The 26,709-nt window shown below is 44.3% G+C and overlaps 1 protein-coding gene across 7 annotated transcripts in view; it reads left to right on the top strand.

Moving 5' to 3' along the window:
• MICU3 (mitochondrial calcium uptake 3) overlaps positions 1-26,709 on the top strand; it is a 599,595-nt gene that overhangs the window by 322,530 nt on the left and 250,356 nt on the right. For all 7 annotated transcript variants that reach the window (XM_078678146.1, XM_078678142.1, XM_078678145.1 and 4 more), the window contains one exon: positions 20,236-20,307. In XM_078678146.1, coding sequence (XP_078534272.1) covers positions 20,236-20,307 — 72 coding nt within the window. The remainder of the gene's footprint in view (positions 1-20,235; positions 20,308-26,709) is intronic.

Below are 26,709 nucleotides of genomic sequence, written 5' to 3'. Positions count from 1 at the left end.
AATGCGGTGCATAAATGGTTAGGTGGACGTAATAGCAGAGGGAATATATGAAGATGTCTTTAGATGGGAAGACATTAACTAAGAAGAGAAAGCATGGCGGCCATCCAGAACCCTATATCAGATTTGGATTTCAGTAATTTTTAAGTTGCGTGTTTAATTTCCACCTGCAATACTAAACATTTTCTGTAATGAACCTTGATTATGAGCTCCACTGAGGTCTAAGATTACGTTTTCATCTGTGTAAAGTGACACATCATTCCCCATCACCCCTGTGGAATTTTAAAAGACCTAGCACTTGTCACATGCTGTGTACATGAGGACTTCAGTTTTGGTGTAAAAATCGAAACTGTCACATTTTAGTTCGAGAGCTGCTCTGTTCGGAACTGCGAATTGCAACTTTTAAAAGTGTGTTGGAATAAAAGGGCTCTGCTAAATGACTTGCCCCTCACGCTCAGAAGTTACAAGGTACATGTAATGTTCATCTGGAGGCATAAATCTGATGTTCACTACAAAGTACTTTAAACCAGTGAAGTTACAAGCTGTTGCCTGAGTTGCCTTGGTGATTCTTAAATGAATGACGTATATTTTAGTATGTGCTTAAGAAGCTGCCTTGGAAACCCAGGAGATGAAACACCTTTGGGACCGCCTGGGAGTTAATTTAAGTAGATGTGAAAACGTTTGTCCCTCCATAGAATACTCAGCCTTTTTGCAAGCTCACCAAGGTCGGTACAAATAAAGTGCGATACCTGGGCACACTAAATCTTTGAAATAAGTTGCTTCTACCAAGTATGTGATCATTCCCTAGTTTGTTAGCTAGAAATTGAACGTTTCACTATGCATTGTTGGAGTAATGTTATTGAAGTCGCTTTGCTGTAAAAATGGAAGGTCCGTGTTCCCCATAATAGTGCCTTAACGCAGCCCTTTTACCTGTGCATCAATAATCGGACCGAAAGAATCGTTGATTTCTGAAGAATACTCCTAAAACCTGTGCACTGTAGCGAGCAGTGTTGGACCAATCATTTCTCCAGTTTACCACTTGGGGGCAATAGAGTCGTATTGCCTGCTGTTGTACCTCCCAGAAACGGGGCGATTCAAGTGCCTTTAAGTCATGCAGGTGACCTATTAGCTGTTAGTTGCAAAAGGAAATGGAGACAGCAACTACACATTCTTGAAAGCTGAAGCATAATTGTGTCTTTCTCAATGTGCTCTGGAGCTAAAGATGGAAAGAATGAGCCAGATCTTGTGCATGTATTAGAGGTGTGAAAAGCTATTTTTATATCAGCCAGGTTTTGTGAAGTTCAGTGGTCAACCAGTAGCAGCTGGTGTCAGGGGAAAAGTGGTACGGTGAGGTCGGGGGAGGTGGGGATGATCAGCGAAACTGGCAATCTTGCTGTGTGTTGTACTAGCGGGTGAATCGAGGGATCGGGGTTGAAAATAACTGCGAAGGCCAATAGCTGTTTAACGTGCATTTTTTTAACACTGTTTGCGGTGACTACGACCGCGCTAATATTTTTGTGCATTTCTGTGCTTTTAAATCACTGTGGTAATTGCGATCACATAATTCTCACGTGTTGACCTCCTGGTGCTGGTCCCCGTTCCGCCACGGCTTGTGCCGTTTGAGCGGAGGGACAGGAAGCACCTGGCGCACTAGCAGCGTCATTAGAGCTGCCCGCCCCTTCCCTACTTAAACCACCTCACAGCGCGGACGCGCGCAGCGGCGCGCCGAAGGCAAGCCCGTCTGCGCCAGGACGCCGCCCGCCGCCCAAATCCCTGGTCGATTTTTAACCTGTGTGGCACTTGAGTGGGTCTGTATACTAACCATGATCTGCTATAACCGGCAGGAATTGCTTTCATTAAATCAAAACAATCTATTAGAACCCCAGGTAGCCTGTGCCATAGACTCCCTGTTTAGGAATGACTCGATCGCGTCGACTGTGTCCTCTCCATCGCATAAGGGTTTGGAGGAAATCAAGTATGAGAGTCCACAGGAATTAGGTAAGAGTAGTATGAAAACGGACTCTAATTCTCTTACTGCTCTTTTTCTTAATACAAGATCCATCCCTAAACATGCCTTAGAGCTTTGGTGCTTATTGGATAACTATAAGCCAGACATTTGTTTCTTTACGGAAACGTGGCTCCACAACCAGGCTTCTCCCGATATTGCCACGGCTTTTCCCAGTGAATATCACCTGATTAGGCTTGATAGAGTGGGTAAACGAGGGGGAGGCCTCGCAGTAGCTGCGAAGGCCCCAGTAGAGATCACACGCCTTGACTCGCTCTCTAGCGACTCGCTGGAAATACTAATAATTAACATAAAACATAATATGGCGGTGTTAGGCAGAGCAGCCCTGGTATACAGACCCCCGGGATGGAAGTCTGAATTCGCTAATAATCTGCTGGACATTCTAGCCTCCCATGTGCTGGCCACAGATAATTTCATCTTACTAGGCGATTTTAATCACCATGCAGAGCTTCCACATAATGGGGATTCTTGTCATCTAATTTCAACATTAGAAACCCTGGGATTAACTCAGCGGGTTCAAGGATCTACTCATCTTGCCGGTCATTTATTGGATCTAGTATTTACTAATATGATCGATCTATATTGTGACCCTCCCCTGCAGATGATCTGGACGGATCATTTTTTTATAAATTTTAAACTTCCCATTCCTTCCAGGCCACAGATCGCCGCCCGTAAGGATTCTATGCTTATCCGACCTTGGTATAAAATGACCTCAGAGGCGTTTAAGATACATTTTAAGCCTCAGGACAACAATCTTAATGATGTTGGAACAATGGCTGCGCAATTAGAGTCATCCATCAGAAACACGCTTGATGAAATTATCCCGGAAAGGAAAGTAAATTTGAAAAGAATGGCTTCTCCTTGGTTCACCGAGGCTTTGAAACGCGAGAAAACTGATTGCAGATCGGCGGAGAGGCTGTGGCGGAAGTCCAGAACACCTCAAGATCGCATGAAGTATAAATCAATTCACTCTGACTATATGAAACATATAAAGGCAGCAACATCTCTTTACATTACGCAAAGAATACATAAGGCATCTCAATCCAGCAAAGAATTGTACAATATAGTCAGGGAGTTTACCACCCCGCAGGTTGAGCAATTCAAATTTGACCCCTCGCCAGAATGGGTGAGCTCACTGGCTTCCTATTTTCATAGTAAGATCCAGTTAATATATTCCTCATTTCCTTCTGCCCCACAAAGCTTGGTTGCAAATGAGGAGGTTTTCTTTCATTCTGAGCTCGCTCCTGACAATATGGATCTTCCATCCATGACACAATTGGAACCCACTAACCCAGAAGAAGTGCTATTCGCACTTAAAAAAATTAAGTCAGGATCTCCTAATGATCCCCTGCTTCCCCGTAAGTGCAGTGAATTATTCCCATTGCTGGCTGACGATCTGACCAGCATTTTTAATGCCTTCTTTGAGAGTGCTTCCTTCCCTAGTAGCTGGAAGGAGGCGCAAGTCAGGCCAATCCTTAAAAAGCCTAAGAGTGACCCCTCTGTTTTTTCCAACTACAGACCGATTTCGTTACTACCTTACTTTGGCAAGGTTCTCGAATATTTGGTAAATAAACGTGTGTCATCTTACATTGAAACCCATACACTTCTTGAACCATCACAGTCAGGCTTCCGTGCCGCCCATGGCACGGAAACCGCAGTAATAGAAATAGTGGATAATATCCGACTTTCCTTGGATAGGAGCGAATCAGACATTCTGGTATTATTGGATCTCTCCGCTGCCTTTGACACCATCTCCCACAGCATTTTGAAACATCGTCTGTGGGAGGTTGATGTCGGAGGCAATGCTTTGGCTTGGTTCGTAGACTATCTTAGGGATCGTCGTTCTTACATCAGGATGAACTCTCACACATCTGCCACTATCCCTCTTCCCATAGGGGTCCCGCAGGGGTCCATCCTCAGTCCCCTATTGTTTAATCTTTATCTCCGCCCTCTGGCCCTTATCATAAAATCTTACGGCTTCTCCACTGTGTCTTATGCAGATGATACACAGGTACTCATTACCTGTAGACCTGATCTTCAGGAAACCTGCTCCAGCTTTAAACAATGTATGACTCACATTAAAAGCTGGATGAGTGATAACAAGCTTCAACTCAACTGCAGCAAGACTGAAATCTTACTATTCGGCAAGGCCAAGACCTTCTGGTCTCAGGACTGGTGGCCTCGTGATTTAGGGCCTTGCCCCGAGCCTAAAGATACTGTAAGAGATCTAGGGATCATGCTTGACGGAGATCTTTCTATGAAGGCTCACGTATACCAGGTCGCTGGGACTTGTTTTGGTATTCTGCGACAATTGCGCAATATCTTTAAATGGCTCCCAACTGAAGCTAGAAAGCCGCTGGTCCAGGGACTGCTTGTCAGTAGGCTCGATTATGGTAATGCTATGTTTGCCTCCATTAACGAGAATCTGCTGACAAAATTACAAACTATTCAGAACGCGGCGGCAAGATTAGTGCTGGGCTTGCCTCCAAGGTCTGCCTCTAAACCTACTCTTAAGAAACTGCACTGGCTCCCCGTGCGCCAAAGATGTCAATTCAAAATCCTGAGCTTAACCCATACACTTCTCCATGGTATTGGCCCTTCCTATCTAACAGATAAATTAGCATGGTATTCCCCGGCTAGAGCTCTTCGTTCCAGTTCTAAGTTCCTGTTGTCCCAGCCCAGAGTACGGACGTCTAGGCATGGTTGCCGGTCCTTCTCATATGTGGCTCCCCGGCTATGGAATAAGTTACCTACCCATCTCCTGTCCCTATCTAATCATCTGGAGTTTCGAAGGGGATTGAAAGCGTGGCTTTTCCCTAAATAAAGGTCTCCTCGTCTGTATCTCCACTCTGGTAGGTCTATACCTTTTTTCTGCAGAGCGCCTTGAGACCTCTTTTGGTGATAAGTGCGCTATATAAAAGCATTTGACATTTGACAACACACAACAAAACAAAAAAAAACAACTTACCTGCTGCCCACCGTATCACCGCTGTTCGGCTTCTCTGGCTCCACTGCATCACATGCTCCCAGACTTCCGTACGGCCAATCCAGATACTGCTCTCCCGCTGCTGGCAGGATGAGAGAAGTACCGGTATTTGACTGAGTGGGCTGGATTTGCACTCCCACGGGGACTGAGAACCGGTGCGTGCTGTCTCTAACCCGGCAACGCAGCTCTGCTTGTAGACATCTCAGTGAGCATGTCGGTTTGGCCGTCATAAGGCCGGCCAAACTCGCATGCGCAATTGCAGCAGTGCCCACCACTCCTCCTCCGTGCCTCTCATCACAAAGTCCCACTCCCAAGACCCACCCCTGTGAGAAAAATAAAATGATTATAAACCGGTTTTATTATCATTTAAATTGTCAAGTTTTGCATCTGTTGGCATGGGGGGGGATGACGCTCCTCTGCCATAACGGAGGAGCCACCGCAGTTGTCAACCATCACCAATGTTGATGTTTTTACGGTTTGCTGTTGTGGTTTACTTTCCTGGCTGCACCTAACTTATCTCACTCTTGAGGCCAGATCACATTTCAATGTTGCCTGCACTGAAGAGGCAAGGTTACAGTGCTGTAGAGGAAGCAGGGTTTCAGACAACCTAGGCAACTGGCCTTCTTGCATCATCTCTCCATTCACAGCAGTTCTGTTGTTTCTCCTTCCACTCAATTCAGTGTCAAGTGGACTAGGATCCCGTCTGGGATACTTGTGCGTGTAAGCAGTGTCAGTGGCCAGCGCTAACAGGCATGGGCACTACAACTAGACCTGAATATTAACATTGTTGGTGCAGCGGAACTAGGTGGAGAATATTGGAGGAGCCTGCTGGTACACAAGTGACAAAGGAAGATCTCCAGCGTAGCCCACGTTGTGGCTGCAAGACACGGGTGGGCTAACCGTTGTGACGTTATCCGGTGGGAGACAGCATAGGCATGACTACAGAGTGCTTAAGAAAACAGTGCTTACTGGAGGATCTAGAACGTATAGAAATGGTTGCTAATTCACAATGTAGTGCGATCCAACAGTATCGATTCAGGATTATGAATTTGTTCCTAAAAGGGGGTCGGAGAAAAGGTTTGAGTGCTATAATCGACAGCTACTCGACCAGAATCCATCTGTGTAAGTGTGATATCTCAATGTAAACAGTGCTATTTGTACACCTGGTAATATTGACGATACTGTAATACGTGTGCTGTTAAAGGAATATATTCATGTTTTTTCTTCAAAATAAATTGTATTCGCCCAAGGGTGTAGAGGGCATCCTGTTGCATTGGATACGCCTCCTTTTTCTAAACATTTTAATAACACACGAGAAACTTGTGCTGTGCTGCACTCCGCACTTATTTAATTTGGAAGTGCTGCAAATACATTATTTTAGTATAATGGGAGTTTATTCACTGACTCTGAAACGGTGAAGGAATGAATTTGCCTTGCCATGACATACACTTGAGACTTTTAAATTCGTTCATTTTGTAGTGTAGCCAATGAACTGGATGAGCTACCTTGATGTGATGTGATTGATTAAGGCTCAGATCTCTGTACTGCGGTGAATGTTTGCCGATCAATTGTTCTTTTTACATTTGTTGCCCTAAGTGGGAAAGGTATGCCCAGACGTGGGTCCAGTGATCACCATTTCACTTGAGTCAAGCTAACCTGGCTAAAGGATGGTGGTACCCTGAAACCAGTCCCAGAATGCTTGCTTCTGGTCCAGGGAGGAACTGACCCAGTAGTTTGGGCTGGACTGTGTTCATGGGGAGCAGGGACTAAACTGGAATGCATGGTGTGCAAACAAATATTGGATTTAGGCCCAGCACTCTGAACTGGAGGTGAATGTTTGACATTGTCCAGCATTCCATCCATCAATTGTTCTTTTTTGCAATAGACAACAGAAATTAGCCTTTTGACATATTTTTTGTTTTGAAAGAAAAAGAAGGAAAAATAGAAGAGGAAGTAGAAAAAAAATAATAGGGCCTTACAGAGCAAGGTGTAAATTAAAGCATAGTTATGTATGTGTTGTAAATCAAACATGCAAATTATATCTATGAATTCAGTAAACGAGTATATACACGTAATAAATTACTTAAAGAGCTTTTAGCACTTCTGTTGGGATATTCTGATGTTCCCAACAGAATCCATCTGTGTAAGTGTGAGATCTCAATGTAAACAGTGCTGTTTGTACATCTGGTAATATTGACGATACTGTAATACGTGTGCTGTTAAAGGAATATATTCATGTTTTTTCTTCAAAATAAATTGTATTCGCCCCAGGGTGTAGAGGGCATCCTGTTGCATTGGATGCGCCTCCTTTTTCGCAACATTTTAATAACACGAGAAACTTGTTTTTGTGCTGTGCTGCACTCCGCACATATTTAATTTAGAAGTGCTGTAAATACATTACTTTAGTATAATCTGAGTTTATTCACTGACTCTGAAAAGGTGAAGGAATGAATTTACCTTGCCATGACATACACTTCAGACTTTTAAATTCATTCATTTTGTAGTGTAGCCAATGAACTGGATGAGCTACCTTGATGTGGAAGGGCAAGCATGCAGAAGCCTGGTAGCGGCAATATATACGGCTGAAAACGACCACCACAACATTACATGCCTTTTTCTATGGAAATACTGGCTGATCACTGCTACAGTACTTTATGCTGCTACAGTACCTTATGCTGTATTCGCATTACTTTTTTAAATATTTGTGATTGTTGGACCCAGGCTTGATCAAATGAAATCTATTTACTACTTTTTGTCCGTGTAGACATATGACTGGTATAACTGTAAGAACAACTGAATGTGAAATAACATAAACTCATTGGTTGTGACGTGTTTTTGTTTGTGGTCTCCAAACTTACCTCCCTGATTACCTCATTGTTTTGCATGGGGAGCAGGCTCAAGACTGATTTGCATATGGCTCAGTCTAAACTGAAATTGCATGGTGTGCAATAAAATGATTGATTTAGGCTCAGATCTCTGTACTGCGGTGAATGTTTGCCGTTGTACTGCATTCTGCCCATCAATTGTTCTTTTTGCATTTGTTGCCCTAAGTGGGAAAGGTATGCACAGACTTGGGTCCAGTGGTCACCATTTCACTTGAGTCAAGCTAACCTGGCTAAAGGATGGTGGTACCCTGAAACCAGTCCCAGAATGCTTGCTTCTGGTCCAGGGAGGAACTGACCCAGCAGTTTGGGCTGGACTGTTTTCATGGGGAGCAGGGTCTAAACTGGAATGCATGGTGTGCAAACAAATATTGGATTTAGGCCCAGCACTCTGAACTGGAGGTGAATGTTTGACATTGTTCAGCATTCCATCCATCAATTGTTCTTTTTTGCAATAGACAACAGAAATTAGCCTTTTGACATATTTTTTGTTTTGAAAGAAAAAGAAGGAATAATAGAAGAGGAAGTAGAAAAAAAATAATAGGGCCTTACAGAGCAAGGTGTAAATTAAAGCATAGTTATGTATGTGTTGTAAATCAAACATACAAATTATATCTATGAATTCAGTAAACGAGTATATAAACGTATTAAATTACTTAAAGAGCTTTTAGCACTTCTGTTGGGATATTCTGATGATCAAAGTTCTTGGATAAAAAGGAAGCCCGTGTTGTCCTAAGCTTGTCTCTTTAAATAGCCACCTGCGCAGAGGTTAAATTAATTGTATTTAACCTATGATTATAACAAATTATGTATGTTCCACCACTTGAGAAATGTAATATTACTAGAATAGTTCAAATTTGTGAGTTGAGTGAGATATAGTGTATATTTTGTGTGATCATGTTGTATCAATAAGTCTTGAAATATTCCCTGCCGGAGAGATGCATTTAGAGACTTAGTAATATCTGTGAGTGTATTTCTAGATTACTTTAAACTCTGTACCAAGCAAGATTCTAATGGCCGTTTGGGAACTTTGACCTTGTTATCCAGTTTGTGCACATAGGTTAGCCACTATAATGAGTATGACACAGAAGAATGCTGCATGTGGGGAGAATAGAAGGTTATGACTTTGGTTCGAGTTTGTTGACTATTACACCTTATTGTTTATCTTTGTAACAAAGTAGGCATCCATCTTTGCAGTGTGGGATTCTTTACCAACTGTAGTTCAGTTACTTCATGAGATGTTGAAATGAAATTGTTGGTCTTGATTTGTGATTTTAGAGTTCAAAGTTGCAGTCAATCATTTTAGATTGGCTATCTCTTTGTGATTTGTATACAACCAAATCAAGTGCTCTAGTTACATTTCATATAGTATAAGCAGGAGACATTCAGGCCTTTGTTCCGAAAGGCCTGAAGAACAGTGAGTCTGAGTTACCCATGCTGCAGAACTGACCAAGGCGGTCTTGACCAAGTTCCGTTGAAACTATATAATCTTCTGATCTATCCATCTTTGATGTTGTACCTCATGTTGGATACATTCATGGTAAAGATGAAGATGTGGTCCACTATATTGTACTTGAATGTTTATAGTAGGCTATTAATAACCAGGAAATCACCAAATTAGTGGTCCGATTTTGAGAGTATGCTGTTTTAGCATGGAGTGAATGTATTTCCATTCAACGCGCATCATAGCTCACCTCACATGTATTTTAGATTTTGATTTTTTGTAGTCTCAAGGTGTCGATCAATAAGGAACGCGGAGGTAGTTTTAGAAAACGGAGTACTTTTTCATACCCGTGATTTGAGTAATGAAATTCTAAGATATATTTGGAGAATGAGTGTTAGGCCTGACACCCATGGCGTGGTATTCCCAAAACATTTCTTGCCTGCACTTCTTTACTTTGCAGAACTCTTTTTTGTTGGAATTAGGACTCTACTGGCTAACTAGTGCTTGCACTCTCATTTGTAAACCATACAGGTTACCCATAAGGGAGGCCCTACCCACTCATATGACAGGGTGCATTGTATTTAAAAAGTAGGACATGTGTGTTTGTTTTACATGTCCTGGCAGTGAAAAACTCTGAAAATAGTTTTTCACCGTTGTATGGCCAGTCTCTCGCATAGAGTGACACTAGATTACCTTATTGCATTCAATAAGTGCTAACATCAGATTGGGAGCAGATGCTATGCTGTATATTGTATTCACTCTTTGTACAAAACAATGCAAAACAATACAGTAATCAGGGGGTAAATTTGGTGTTTTGTTTAATTTCACATTCAGTTGTTCTTACAGTTATACCAGTCATATGTTTACACAGACAAACAGTATTAACTACATTTCATTTAATAAAGCCTGGTTCTGTATTACTGTAACTGACGCTCGAGAACGTTTGACTCAATTACTACGGTTATAAATTCATTGCTTTTCCCTAGGTCAACCTATCGTTAAAGCAATTTTCCCAAGATGAAATGCTGTGCCGACGAGTTTCGTACCCCATTATTATTGTTGGAGTTCTCCTCAGGACATTGACTGTGTATGCTCTTTTTAGTACTAGAGGTACTCCTCTCTTCGATATCGAGCACTTTCCTTGAAATTTAGTATTGTCACCAATTCAGAATTCAGTCAGGACCTCTGGTTTTGGCCACGGTCAGCACATCACAGACATATTATCCTTTACAATTATCGCTCAAGCAGCCACTCCACGGGTGAGTCCTAGTCCTGTCTGATCGATCGACTTTAACCCTAGTAATTGAGCCAACAGATACAAAGAGTCATTTACAGATTCAATGAGCTATGTGTCAACAAATTTGTGTAGCTGGAAGGACATTAGTTTCTGATAACCAGTGTGAGAAATATTACAGATCTAACAAGTTTGTACCTGGAAAGACAGGAGGAAGATTATGTCATGATGACAAATATGAACTATATAACCACGATGCACAAGAGGAGTATGCTTTGCTTTTGCGTCTTTACCAACTCATTCATTGCCCTTTTTGTGCCTTTTGAGGAGCACTTGCATCTAAACTCAGGCTGCACCTTGACACTTTCCCTTTGACTCCTACCTACCTGCCAAACTATCTTTATTATGTTCCTTTGCTTTTTGCCCCTTTGCTTTTTGCCCCTGCTGATGAACTTGCCTGTCCGACGATTTGGAGCAGTTTGGCCAATATACCAGACTTGAACTTTCCTGATTTATGCTCCCCTTTGCCACTTACCTATGTACTTTATCCTTTGTAGACTTTAACTTGATCCATTTTTCAATGCTTCGAAAACTTTACAGAACTAACTTCTTACTTTGATGGTAATATAATTTAAAGTGTATAGAAAATCCATCCTTTTATGGGTTCTCCGTTGTTGGGATAGATTACTTTAACCGAACTGTTAGATTTAATACTGAACTTCATAAAATGTGGCTTGTATGCATGAATTTTGGTTCTTAAATACAATAACCAAATATTTTAATATTGTCTGAGTCTTATTGTGTCTGATGTTCTCTCCATAGAAACTGCGGTGATTTTAGATGTATAACAGAGATAATCCTAGATTATTTTCAGGACATCAGGTTATTTTACTCGTCTTCTGTGTAGCCACGACAGATCCCTTAGTTTGCATGATTCTTGTGATTCCGGCAGTTCAGCCTACCAATTGCTTTTTCTAAAGCATGGTCTTGAGTGATCTAATTGAACCTGATTAGCAATTTGTGAGTTCGCAACCAATTATTGGTCCTCATTGGGTAGCTGACAGGTGGACATCCTGAGTCCTCAACCCTCAACACTACAACAGCGAAAGGTCCCAATGGAGGATCATCTCCTCTAAGGTGGAGCATTGAGTCTGAAGTAAAAATCCTACTTCATTGGCCCAGTAGAAGAGTTAAGGTGTACGAGAGAGAGTACAAACGCTTACCACACTAACACAGTCAGCCCAAACTTGTGACTTTTCCCTAGTCTAGTGCGACCAGAGAACAGCTAGTGGCCTTTTGTGCTTCTTGGCACTTTTTCACTTATAACTTTGAAATTAAATGTCTCTGATTCTACTGATTGGCATTTTGTCATTTTATTATTTTATATGTTAAAATGTAGTCTATTTTTCTAAATTGGATTGGGATTTTTCTTGTGTTTTCTTTTTACTTTATTGCTGTTTGTGTGCTGCACACCTACTTTGGACATTGCCTCTAAGTTGAGTATAACTGTTTTGTGTCAAGCTACCATATTTTATGCACAGGTTAATTTAATGGCTGTGGCGGTATACCCTGACAAGGTTTGTTTTTGTTGCTTGAGTGGTATTTCCACCCCTCTCAACTAATAATCCAATTTCTTACAATGAGTGCATGTTTAGTAGGCCTGTTTTAGTTTGTGATAACTACCTAATATCCTCCCTAGCTCAGAGAGTTCCAAAGACAGGTTTATGGATGGCGCCATAGCTAATGTTTGTGTGCAAGGGAGGGTGGGGGCTGAATTCCTTGTTGTGTGGCTCATGACTAATCTACCAATGCTGAATAATTCATTCACAAAAGTGACCGATGTGGCACATTTTTATATCAGCAATTACTTTCAATCTCTTCGCTAATTCATTACACTCAACAGCGGTTTCTTCATTTGAGCGCGGGGGCGTAACCCCCCCCCCCCTGTTTATTTTGTTGTTGCTCCTATTGTAAATTTGTTTCTTTCCATTTGTAGTTTTTAGTCATAACGCGCGGTTGGGAATGGGCAAAGTTTGCCTAAGATGAGAGTGACTGAGGACAGTCGGACGGATGGAGGGGGTGATTGGAACTTGGATTTTTGACAGGCAAGCAGCCGGGCCTTACTGGGGTGAAGTGTGTGCATGGCAGGCTGGACGGGTGCCTTGCTCTGCCCAGACAGACATGCACACTTGAACCCTTGCCTACCTGCAGAAATGTTAGGAGCCCGGGGCATTGCTGTCACAGCCCCCAAGTCTCCTTCAGAGCGTTGGCAACAACTGACCAAGCCAAACCTCCCACTGCTCTCATGCTATTTCCTAACATAAACAGAATGGGAGTAACATCTAGATTGGCTCAGGATTTGTGGGGGTGGGACTGAGGGTGAACTTGTGCGATAACAAATTCCATTACCTGGAGGTAAAGTCACGACGAGTGGTGTTCTCCAAGACAGACTGGACGGTAAGTCTTTTGTCGGGTATTGGGACATATACAAGTTGTTTCTTCTTATTAAATATATAGTTTGTAGAATGATAAAATATACATTATATGCATGAATGTAAACTATAAACAAAGAAAAGTCATGTGCATGTACGCACACCACAAACGCCATGCGTCTGCTGCACAAGGAGCTGCAAACTCCTGACACACTGAAGGAATATTTTGGGGCCCGTCTGGCATGTCACCCGGCTCACAGGGTCACCCTTCAGGACCACAGTTTCCCAGTATGGTGACTCAGACATCAGAACTAGTAGGATAAGTACGGACTCGCCACTGTGAGGGTCACTGGGACATTAAACAAATATTTTTGACACCGTTAAGTCGTTGCAAAGAAGGTGGCATATGTCGGTGCATGCAACCCCCTCCCCCATGTAAGTGCCACAAGGGCCGTGGCTCTACTGAACCCAGCATGTGAGGGCTTCAGTGGCCGCCAGTGTCCTTGGAGATGGTGGGAAGCCACAGCTATGCAGAGCCACCGACTGCCCCGGGCCTGATGAATGACTTACAGTGGCCAATGCAGGGGTGCAGTTTTTAGGTCCCGCTGATCCAGCGCGCTTGCGCTATCAGCGAGACATTTTGGAAGTGCTTTCAAAGCGGCGATCGCCTTACCCTCACGCGCACAACACAACACTTTTTTTCGTCGCGCGCACGTTCGCACAACTCGTGTTTTTCTTAATTATTATTTCATATCGCGGCCCGGCCGCGCAGCTAATGCTTGTTCCACTGTGTGTCTGGCCGCATCGCCTTAGTGAGGAAGCTTACCTCTCAGCCGATTCTGGTGTCTCAGGGGGCTAATGCTCGATCTCCGGTCAACAATAACAAGATTGCTATTGACATGGGTTACAAGCAGCATCCGCTAGCGCTAAGAAACCTAGTGGGGGTGAACGGGCGCTTTACAATACACACAGTATGTATTTGAATGCCCTCTGTTGCTTGCCTTTCTCCTGAAAGCATGATGCTATATTCCTAAACAGGGGGAGTGATGCTAAGGGTTTATGAATCCATGCAGGCTTTACACACGCTTGATTTGAAAGAAACTGGGAGTATGGAACGAGGGCACAAAGTGCTACCCAAGATCACACGGTTTAGATCACTTGCAGTGATGAAATTAGAATTCATGTTTTCGAGGTCATTTACTGATTAGACTGCATTGCCTCCCTACCCATAGAACTAACTACCTCTTCTTTTAGAATCCAAAGCCAAAGGGACAGCGTTTCCTTTCAGAAATCTCTATAGGGGGGGGTTACTTTCACGGTATTTATTTGTTATCACTGCGCCTCATTCACACCGTGCATGCGCACACTAAGGGGCTCTTTTTGGACAACGGACTGGTGTTGATCGACAGAGATGAGGTGGGAGAAAAGGCAGCAGTTCGCACAGAGCATGTCAAGGATCTCAGCCTGTGCTGAGCAGGGAGAAGAAAGAAGTCGTTTTATTATCTGTTCCCGCAGCCGGATTCCAGGAGAGCAGTGCTTTCAGTCGCTCGGGTCGCACCGGGTCTCAGAGCCGACAGTTATTTTCAAATGGCTTCATATCAGCCTCAAACACTAAATCTACAATCAAAAACAAATGAGCGATTTCTCAACAGCGACAATAAAAGGCATTAATGTAACCCTTGTCATCCATGCTGTTGATGTTCACATTTCTTGTTTTTTCCCATCTTGCATTCAGTAAGTATATTCATGACCCTTGTGTGGTGCACAATGTGATCTGGTTCGCCTCAACATGTCTAGGTGAGTTCATTTAGTGGGTGGGTGTTTAGGAGAGGGCATGACTGTTTGCGTTTCTGCAGTATTTGATTGAGGTGAAGTGACATGTTAGGGAGAACTTCAGTGTCTGAAATCAAACATGAAAACATTACAGAACATCACATATTCATTATATAAAACACTAGAGCAACTTTAAAGGACAGTATTGCCATTATTTTATTCACCTGCCCCTACTTCTCTACACTTTAACACTGCTCTACAAACCCAGCATCTCTTCGCTAATTCCTCTCTGCACACACACTGTATCTCTCCATCTCTTCACAGCCCCTATATGTCTTAATTGTCACATCTTGTAACATCCTCTGCAACTCTTCACTGCCCCATGTCTTCACAGTCTCTGCATCCCTTCACTGCCCTGTCCCTCTGCAGCCCTCCCATCACTTGAAACACCCCTAATTTCTGCACTGCACCTGCATATTATCACTGTCGCATCTCTTTATAGCCTCTACATCTCTTCACTCTGCCCATCCCTCCACATTTCCAGCATGCATTTGTTGTCCTGTCTATCCAGTCTTAGCATCTCTTCACTGTTCAACATTTCTACAGACCCTGCATCACATCATTGATCAAATGTGTTTACAGCTTGCATATTGTCAGATTAGTGGACTGTGGCACAGGGAGATTATCATTTGCCCAAGATCAAACAGTTTGCTAGCATTGAAGACACTGTACAAATTACTCCAAAGACTATATCTCAACCCAGGGCTTTAAGTGGGCCGGGTCCTGCTGGCGTGCAGCACTGGCCGTTCCAAAAAGCAGGTACTGAGACAGACCCCTATCGGTCTCTCTGTTTTGCCCTACTCCCAGCTGATTTGTTTTTTTAACTCTGTAGCAGTACCACCCTTCACTGTCTTTGAGGTAACTTCAAAGAGACTCCTTATAGTTCTTTCACAGTCTCGCCATTTCAGAACTGAAGCCTTTTCGGTATTATATACAACGCAGCCATAGTTGTTGCTTATTTATCTTCCACAACTAATAACCATTGACAAAGCCAATAGTCCTGGCTTGTTGTTGGTGTAATGTTACTTGTATTATATGTCTGAATACAATGACAGAAGCAGCACAATACCAGTTGGGCGGCACAATATTCTAAGCCTATATTTTTAGCTTATGTGTTTTTAAGCCACACCCTTAATTACATCGGCAATGCTCCTTCAGGAGACAACCCCAGTTTTTTAATTCCACTTAAAGCCCTGGCTTTGCTGCCTTTTTACATTTTGGTGAGTGGACAGTAAGACTGGGCACTGCCCCACCCCCGGGAATATTATGTCCAGTTCCTAAGGGAGTCAGAATCACTGCCACCCCATTTGTAGTCTAGTGGGTGAGTTGACAACTATGGAATCTTTCAACGTAATTTTTAATCCCAGCGTCCACATGCATCTACACTGTGTATTCTTGAGCAATTACTTTGTGACTTACATTTTTCGTCTGCTCTGTTGTTTTTTGTTGTTGCAAGATCTGGAGCTTTTTAAATCAGTCTAACAGCCATTAGTAATTGTATGAGTGAAAAATGGACTGGATATCACCTGGGAGAGGGAGAACAGTACCCAGTCCTACTGAAGAAATACGCCAAAGGCATATTGCCAATATGTGACTATAGGATAGCTTTCACTCAAATATTCGAGGTGGTTTACCAGCCGGTGACTGGCTGTATTGGCAACTCTTTAGCTGAAAATAGTTCTTACGTTGCATTGTGCACGGCCATTCCTGTGTTACAGCGTCCAATTCCCAGCAACTGACAGGCCTCTTTTTACAGTTCATAAAGGCCTAAAACAGTGCAAGTTGTGCATCCTACCAGGCAACATGAAGTTCCACCCAGCAGCTTCAATCCTAATCTCTTGTTTATCCTGTGAGGGGTGTAAGGAGTGCCGTGCACCAAAATGGTAGACAATTTGTGTCCCACAGTGCCCCTGTGCAGGAAGCAGGAGAGTAGCCATGACTATGGAGACAAACCTCTAAAATAGCTGGCACCATAGTAGCACTCTGAAGTTAGGGGAAGACATACAGGAGGGCGCATGAAGATTGCACGGTGAGTTAGGGGAAGACATACAGGAGGGCGCATGAAGATTGCACGGTGGCATCGGGTCCCTGAACCTTCTTATACACATCACTAGGTTTGTGTGTCATGAAAAATAGTACTTGCCAGTAACAAGAATATCTTAGGCGATTCATGAAAACAACAAGCATTGGCATAGCCAATAGGTCTCACCTTTGGAACCTTATACATTTTTAGCCATGCAACAGTTGATGTTGTTGCACCAAGGATATTGTGCTGCATAACTAAATACTTATAAGGTCCCAAAAGCGATACCTATTGGCTATGGTAATGCTTGTTCACCTTTCTTGCTTACTAGACTCCTGGCCAAGCCCCTTTGTGGCCCGCAATTGAAGCTCCCACATCCACTCCTCTCGGCGCACAAAAAGGGCACTAAATTGTAGGGCACTAAATTGTACTCACAATAGTAAAGTGTGCATCTGGCAGCGTGGACGTGGTGCCCACTGCCTTGGGTCAGACGGGGCGGACTTAGCAGAGTTAAATGGCGCCCCCCAAGAGGCAAACTGGTGCGGCCTGGTGCTCAAAATCCCCTTCTGAATGACCCTCCAAAACTGTCCCCCAACATCACTCACAGGTCAAACATGTACCAAAAAGAACGAACTCGCTTTTATACATTCTTCATTTATTTAAGAAATTAAATTACATTTAAAATATGTAAATAGAGGACAAAAAAGTGTGTATTTTAAGAAACCATTTCCTCAGAGTGCTTTTAGCGGAGGCTTGGCTGCGCACATACTCCAAGAAAGGCAATAAGTCGATTGAAACGATAAACTGAGTATTTATACACATCTAACATCGTGAAATAAGAGGACGGATATATAGCTGAACTTTATTTTAGACCCGCTGCGCATCATTATGTTCGAAATATATTTAATTTTTATGATTCTAAATATTTACAAAACAGTTGCACCAGCTCGGTTAGTAATCACACTGAACTGAGCAGTTTATACAAGGAAAGAAACAGCAGCTCCTTTCCAAATTGCTGTTTTGGCTGAGCTGACGGACAACATGTTACAAGAGCAAGATGTAGCACTTTGGGAGTCACTGGGGTAATTTTGGAAAAAAACAATCGGAGATTTGCTTTATTGGTCCAAGAGCTGGGCCCACATCGTGTATTTATATTTAAAACGAGCAGTACTCTAGGTTATTTTTTAAATGTAGTCGGGATGGCACTTTCAGGTGAAGACGCTGGAGTGTGGAGAGATTGGGGATTAATGTGGGTGGTGGTGTGTGAGCGGCGTGGTACAAGAGAGATGACTGATTGCAGGTCGGTGAATGGGGGGGGGGGGGATGCACCACAGAGATGTGGCCCAGCCCCGGTCTAACTTGGACTCTGACTGTTTGCTAATATTAGCCCACTGAGGACTGGCGTGATGCCCTGGCCCTCACGTCACAGTGCCATCCCAAAGGGAATGCAAGGGGACACTCACGGCCTGTAGGTGAGATAGCAGCTTTGCCACACACAGTTATGGACCTTACATAACATGTAAAACAAAAAAATGGCAACAGCCTGGGAAAGAACTCCTAAGATAACATATACTTTACGGGCTTCCTAAAACCACGGAGTTCACAACGCATCCTACATTTTCCAAAAGCATAGTCCATACATGTAATGCACCGTTGGGAAGACTTCTGCTCAGCCTCCTTTTTTGTGCTTCTTTGTGGTATTATTAGGTTTTATTACATCTTCGAGCCTTATTCCTCCGCCTTCTTTGGTCTCCATAGGCCCTAGGAGCTAGAAAGAGGTTTCACTTCTCAGTGGAGTGATGGGGAGAGCCTCGCCAAAGAGAAGCCAGACAGGATAACATGCTTTCCTTCAGTAAGGACAGAAGGGGTCGGATGATCTCAGGTGGAAGGACGTCATGTCTCATCAGGTTAGGAAGGACCTGGCCTGCACTCGCAAAGGATGGAGGGGTCGCACCGGCCTGTAGCGCAATTTGGCAGTGCCAATCGGGCTGGTCTGACAGGTCAGTGCGTGGGCTGTTTGTGGACCTGTTTTATGGTCTTGTGGATTGGTTTGAACTGTTGATTTGTTTAATATTACCACAAGCACTGAATGCATCAAGCACACATGCGCAGTCTCGCATGCCTTGCCAAACATCTCTACATATTGTATTTTCAAATAAAACACTTCCCTGATGTCCACAAATGTTGGCCACTTTTTCAGCTGTATGTTTTAGTGGTGTGGCCTGGATGTCATGGGCACTAATGCAAAAAAGAAAGACTTGCCTCTTCCCTTCGCCCCATGGGCAGTATTGCAATACAGAGATCATTGCTGTGCAGTGGGCCCCTCATGCATCTGGACCTAAAGTGCCACTGTACTTACTGCTCTTAGACAAGCAATTTGATGGCACTCTGAGCGTAGTTTGTGAGAATTATGTGATATTTTCAGAAACATGTTTGTTGATTTTTTTTCAGGGCAGCTGAATTTGATTCTAATAGTCTGTTTAGCAATACGTGTTACTTGATTATTAACCCTAAATGTAGCATATCCACTGTGAGGGCTTACATGGCTGTCATAACTATTTTGGGTTCATTGAATTTTATAAAAATGGGAAAATATGCTGACCAAACGTTTAATGTAATATAAACTGTGAGATAAAATTATGCTCCCAAGTTAAGAATAATGACGAACTGCAAATGGCATATGTAAGACTATCTGATGCCTTACTTCTGATGATTTTCCAGCTATAAGATAGTGTTATACTGAATAAGCAGCTACATCATTATCATATGAAATGTCTTTATTGGAGTCATAACTAGTTTCACAATTGCTTTAACCCCTTGTGTGCTTCGGACGGCCCCTGGTCGTCCGACATCACGGTGGGCCTTTGCAGAGGATGACCGGGGGCCGTTCGAACCTCCGCCCACTCATTAAAACGCTTGCACAGCGTGAAAATTCGCGCAGCGCGGAAGGGGTTAAGGACCTTTTTGCTTTCTCAAAGTTGCTTGAAAATGCACTATTTACCCCCTTTCTTTCAAAATGTTGCCAGGGGTAAACTCCCCTGACCCTCTCACCCTATGGCAGTCGGGCTTGCTCGCTACTCTTGCTCGCCACAGGGCACCCTTCTCAAAATTTTCTGACGCACCACTTTCAAATGTCACCAGCCACCTCTGATTACACTATAATGAACATACGAATCTCAGTTTAGGAGTCTCCTCATTCAACTCTTTTCTTTCAAATTCACTTGATATTACTTTTTGGAAATTTTATATATATATTTTAGTCATGTTTGAAGAATTAAAAATGTAACTCTTTAGATTATAAATGTAATTTTCAGAAAGCAAACCTGCCCTAGACCACCATATTCTTTGTTACTAACTTTGAACTTTAATGTTTCACAGTTGCAAGAGATATTCAGAAAAAAAAACGAAAAGAAGGATAGAAAGGGTGATGAAGAAAAATGCGCACAACTGGTAAGAAATTCTTTTTCTTTTAATTTTCATGTAGTGTATTACATAGCAATACGCTTGTGGCTGCCTAATCCTTAGTTATGTTTTGTGATGTTATTCTTAATAGAAAACGGTTATTTAAACTTCAAATTAATTTCACAGAAGTTCGAGATGGCATTGATGCAATTCTTACTACACTGCTTCCATTGTGCATGTTTAAACGATCCTGCTAATAAAACTTGGACGTTGCCTCAGGGTGGTAACCCTGTGGTAGTTGTGCATGGACCATATTAGCATAATAGACTTTCTATACTTACAGTGCTGAGGAATGACAGGAATGTGATGTGAACCAAATTGTATTGTGTCCTTTTTTGTCGCCAATCATGTGGATAATGTTGTTATAAAATGATACTTTTATATTGTTGCGCAGCAACCTGCTTCAACCATTCATTTTAAGTGTTGATTGATGCAGCAAGTAGTCTTGGTCAAGTATGTACGAATGCCAGTTTAGTAGGTAAGAATTCATAGCTCAAGATTAGGCAATACATTATTGACTTGATCTCGTAACTAGTTTAGTCTCATGGATTTGAACCTTGGACAGAAAGAGCTGACATCTTTGGCAAATCTTTCATGTCCCTAACATGCATCAGGCTTGATCTATTTTAGTAGGACTTTCTTAGGACTTACACTAGAAGGACCACTTTTTTAATTTGACATACACCATTTCAGTATGCTTAACTCTTTCATCCCAAACGTGCCTCATTCTCTACTTGAATACTTACTGGGCATTTGACGCTGCTCTTAACTCAAATTCATATGTTTCATCATGAGGCAATTTGAATTTCAGTCTTCACAAGGAAAATGAAACTTGTAAGATTACGGATCATCCTTTTTATAACTAATCTAGAAAAGCAGGCAATGCACTTCATGAACGCTTGTTTAGATTCAAATACTAACATTTAATGAGGTTTTATTGGGTTAAAAGTATTTTTTTTTCACTTTCACTCTACATAACATTGTACCAGCAATTCCCTCAAGAGGTTTGGCAAACCCAGGCCTGCGCAGCATACCTAGAGCATCAAGCCTACTACTTGTGTGCCTAACTGTGCTAGCACTATTTGTCAGTCAACGGAGTTAATTAAAACATAAAACATAAACTGACTCAAGCATTTGAATCTATTAAAAGCACATTAGATTATTTTCCCTGTTTTAATAAACAGCTAAAAGAACAATTTAGAGATTCGTGCTTTTAATACCAAACTACTGCATTTTACTACTTGTTTATTTCATAAGTACTTATCTGTGACTGCTTTAACAAGGGTATTTTTCAATCCCATTTATTTATTCATGGTAAAATGGTAGCATCTATGTTTTCGAATCCAATTGTATTTGAAATAACAAATCTAAAACTAAAGAACTTTTAAATACTACCCACAATACTCCATAAATTCCTGATCTAGAAGAAAGGAAGAACAAATATAAAGATCTTCCCATATCATCTACTTTATTTTTCAAATACAGTACTTAAGACTACAACAGTGGCCCCTTTTGCCCCTCCTCGTGACAACCCCATGCATCTTCCTCTGTCCTATTGATCACAAAGTTTGCCATCTCTTGCTCCATTCTATTGCATCTCTGTACCTTTGGCAGCTTGTTTGAGTCTTGCCACATGGAGCTGTAGATTACGGCAATGCTGTTCTGCTGCGACTGCTTACTCACTGAAGCGACCACTGTGCCTTCGCTGCCCATCCTAAATAATATAATACCAACATTTATAAAGCACGTACAGCTAGCTCAACAGAGGTGTCCCAGCACTCTAGCAGTAGGCGGCACGCCGCGATGACCAGAAACCACACCTAAAACCCACCTTCTAAATGGAGCCACACCTGGAACATTTGTCTTTTCCACTCTAGATTTTGCTGCACATTAGTGTTGGCCCCTCGTTTCGTGACAACAGGTTTCCATGTTTTTATTCTAATAATAAACTAATTGTTTAACTCTGAGAAATCTGGGAGTCTTAATAACTAATTATTTGCATAGGAAACGAAGCGCCATGAAAACATTCAATGCACTAGGATGTGTACAATATTACTTATTACGGATATATATTTTTAAAATCTCTACATTTTGAAGATTATGAGAAAGCCATAATATAAGGTGGAATTCAAGGATTTAACTTGCAACAGTGGATATGGCAGTGGTTCAGCCAAGAGCTCCTTTGCTTGACTTATGGCCTCATCATGGTCTCCACAGGTAACTTTCCAAATGGTTTCTAAGTTTCCAACATAGATCAGAAACTGATTCCACTAGTTAACAGTATCTGAAAGGAACAGGTTAATATTAGATTCCTTACCTTAGAATATCCCCAGGCGTCAGACTGGATCCGGAAAGTTTTGCATAGCAGTACCCCTTCGCGGCGGTAGGCGTCGTCCGCTGCTCCGCGTGTGTTGTCGGCGTCGTTGGCGCCGTAATGACGAGTACTTAGACGCCGCCCTCACGCGCTGACGTCGGTTATTCTTTTTTTCCGCGCCAGCAAGCGCCGATCCGGAAAAAATGGTGCCCTTAGTCATTTTTTGACTAAACTTTTCCGATCTTTTTGATCTGTTTTTCGAGTCGAACAAATTCATCGGTGCCGGTAGGGATGCCCGGGTTCCAGCCCTGTGCCGACTGCGACCGACTGATGTCGGTTACCGACCCCCATCGCCGGTGCCTACATTGTTTGGGGTTCGACCACTGTAGGAAGGGGGAGTCTCTAGTTGGCGCAGTGCAGCACTGGCGACAAGCAGGGACTCTCTCTTCCCCGTCAGGGCTGAGGGTTACCTTCAAGAACAACCTCTGCTTACCCTCTAGGTAGTGTGGCGCAAGCAGTCTAGGCTAATCTCTGGGGCACATAGGGTGAAACATTTGCAATATTACACCATCACCACCAACCCACCACACAATGACACCAAACTGTATTTGTAAAAATATATATTCTTTATATTTTGTTCAAGCAGGCTTGTAAATACAGTCGTGGTTACTTTCTTGAATGCAGGTTCCAGTTACTCTTTATCAACAGTCACAGTTCTTAAGAAAATGCAATCTTGTGGGCCTTCTGCCCTGGTTTGAAAAAGGTTCAGTGTTTTGCAGCGCCTCAATGCGCTTTCCGCCGTCTCCGTTCGTGTCCTCGGAGAAAATCGGGCCCGGCCTGCCAAAGCTCACGCTTCCCGCGTGAGTCGCGAAAGGCACGGCCGGGTCCGCTCTTGCACTGAGTCACCCTTCGGGGCTTGACTCGAGGGGAGGGGGCCGCGGGCCACAGAGAGCGTCAAGAGGGGCCTCGGGGGCCAGGAGCAGAGCGAGCCTCTGACTCAGGGGCGGCTCGCGCTGCAAGCAGACAGCAGCTGCGAGGCTCCCGGGGTGCCCAAGCTCACACGGCGCGGTGCAAAGTCACTGTACCTTCAAGTTCTTGGAGATCCTGGAGCGGACGGTTGTCCGTGGAGCTGTCCCACGTCGCGTTGTCTTCCTGGAGGGTGCGGCGGCCTGCGAGTCTCAGCCGCAGGTCCCAGGGCACCCGGGATGACGGTGCAGATGCGGGGCAGGATTCTCCTTGTTTAGGTTCGCTTCACGCTGAAGGGGGAAGCTGCAGCGGGCGGGGCTGAGGGGAGTGCACTCCACGAGGCGCGGGGCACAAACCAGGCACGGCCCAGCAGCGAGTCACTTCCAGCTGCGGGGGCCAGGGGGTCTCAGCGCCCAAGTCACGAGGGGCACAATTTTGGCAGCGCCGGTCTTTGCGGAGCAGCCTGTCCCTCGGGGGTCACACAGGCGGCGATGCTCGGACCGGGCAGGTCCTCCCTTTCCTTTGCGAGGGCGGCTCAGCGCGGACAGTCACGGCGCTCAAACCAGCGTGGGGCTGGTCCTTACTTTGGGGCTGGCACACGATCAGGCCACCGTCACGGTGGTCGGGGGAGGGGCACGGCTGCACAAATTGTCAGAGAGCGTGGCGGAGGGCACAGCGCTCTCAAATCTCCTTTACTCGGCGCTGTAGAGACACACAGCACACGCCAGCAGCAGCTTTCTTCAGATGGGGTAGCGCCCACTATTCCTGGGGCGCTGGTCAGGGGGCAAGTTCACAGGCAAGCCCTTGGAGATCTTTCAGCAGAGTTTGGCACAAAGTTTCAATAAAGCAAAAGTCTCTTGTAGTCTTTTCTTTCCTCTCCTTTGGCAGCAAGGCACCAGACACAGGCCAGAGACAGCACTCCTCCTTGTAGTCCTTCCAGGTCCTTCTCTTCGGGCAGAGTTTCTTCTGTAGCACAAACAGGATCTAATTTACAAGGAGCAGGGCTCCTACTTTTATACCCAGTTTCTTTTGTTCTAGCAGGCCAGGGGGGCCTCTGCATAACTGCTCCAGTCTCTGAGCACTTGTTGTGGGTACTTCTGGCTTCTGCATGCAGTGTGAGGGCAGGCACATGAGCCGCTCCCCAGGGGGGCGGAGCCGGCATTGTGAAGACAGGGGCAGCTTGAGCACTTTGTTGACAAGCTTCGGTCCTTCCTGGGCCAGGTGCAGGCTGAGTCATCAGTCGCTCCCCAGGAGGGCGGAGCCAGCATTGTGGAGGCAGAGCACAGCCTGATGCATCATTCAGGGGAAACTCCCACCACCCACTAAGGTGTCATCCTACTATTCACTACCTGTCAACTCCCAGCCCTGTCACTCACACACACACCAGACAGTCAGATCCACATCCAAGCAGAGGCGGGCTGAAATGGTTAGGCCAGCAAATGCTAACTTTCTAAAAGTAGCATTTGCAAACCCAGGATATTAAAATAAACTTTACTAAAAGAAGTATTTTATTATTCTGAGTTCAGGCATACTAAACATTAATTTCTACCTTGTTCCCTGAGCCTGCTGGGATTATAGAGTGTAATAATTCCAGCAGCCCATCTGGCCTAGAAGGGAACTGGTAGCCTTACAATAGTGAAAAACGAATTTGGCAGTAATTCACTATTAGAACATGCCACACACATCAGGGCATGTTCTACCTTATGCTTACAATGCACCCTGCCCTCAGGCCTACCATAGGGGTGACTAATATGAAGTTAAGGGAAGGTTTTAGGGGCTGGCAAGTGTGTGCACTTGCCCAGCCAGTGTGACAGTACCAGACTGCACGCAGGTTCTGCAATGGCAGACCCTAGACACATTTTTCAGGCTGCTTCTGTGGGTGGCGCAACCAGCGCTGCAGGCCCACTAGCAGTATTGGCATTCACAAGCCCTGGCACTCCTGGTGCACTTTACTGGGGACTAACAGTAAATCCAATGAACCAATCATGGACATCAATCACATGTACACGTTACAGTAGGGAGCACTTGCACTGCGGCACGGGTTGGCCGTGGCGCAGTGCCCTGAGTAGCGGACACCAGCAAAACATTTGAGGCACAACAGCAAAAAGTGGAAGGGAAACTCACGCCAAGGTGCCAGGTCTAACACGTGTCCCCTCCAGCTGAAATGTGGGGGGAACTACCCTTCCCCAGGGAGTTCCACATCACTAAGGCGGAAAAATCTGGACAGACCATCAGCATTGGCGTGATCTGTGCCAGGGCGGTGTTCCACCGTGAAGTCCATACCCTGTAGGGAGATGGACCACCTCAACAGTTTTGGGTTCTCACCCCTCATTTGCATCAACCATCTGAGGGGCCTGTGGTCTGTCTGAACCCGGAAGTGAGACCCAAACAAGTAGGGTCTTAGCTTCTTCAGCGCCCAGACCACAGCAAATGCTTCTCGCTCTATTGCACTCCACCTACTTTCCCGTGGAAGTAACCTCCTACTGATGAAGGCTACGGGTTGGTCCCAGCCCTCCTCAGTCATCTGTGAGAGAACAGCCCCTACACCATGCTCTGAAGCGTCTGTTTGCACTATGAATTCCTTGGAGAAATCAGGAGCCAGGAGCACGGGCGCCGTGCACATGGCAGTCTTCAGGGTGTCAAAAGCCTTCTGACAGGTGTCAGTCCAAATCACATTCCTGGGCTGCTTCTTAGAAGTCAGCTCTGTCAAGGGGGTCACAATAGTGCCATAGCCCTTGACAAACCTCCTGTAATACCCAGTGAGCCCCAGGAAGGCTCTCACTGCAGTCTGGGTCTTGGGGGGGTTCCCAAGCCAGGATGGTTGCAATTTTGGGTTGCAAGGGTGCCACCTTGCCACTCCCCACTTGGTGTCCCAAGTACACCACTGAACCCTGCCCAATCTGGCACTTGCTTGCCTTGATTGTGAGGCCTGCCTTGCTCAGGGCCATCAACACTTCCCAGAGGTGCCGCAGGTGTTCTGGCCAGGTACCACTGAACACTGCGATGTCATCCAGGTAGGCGGCACTGAACTCATCCAGCCCAACCAACACCTGGTTGACCAACCTCTGAAAGGTGGCAGGGGCATTCTTCAATCCAAATGGCATAACCCG

Source organism: Lissotriton helveticus, chromosome 2_2 (assembly GCF_964261635.1).
Source record: "Lissotriton helveticus chromosome 2_2, aLisHel1.1, whole genome shotgun sequence".
NCBI lineage: Eukaryota > Metazoa > Chordata > Amphibia > Caudata > Salamandridae > Lissotriton > Lissotriton helveticus.
This window is presented reverse-complemented; position numbering and strand designations above follow the sequence as displayed.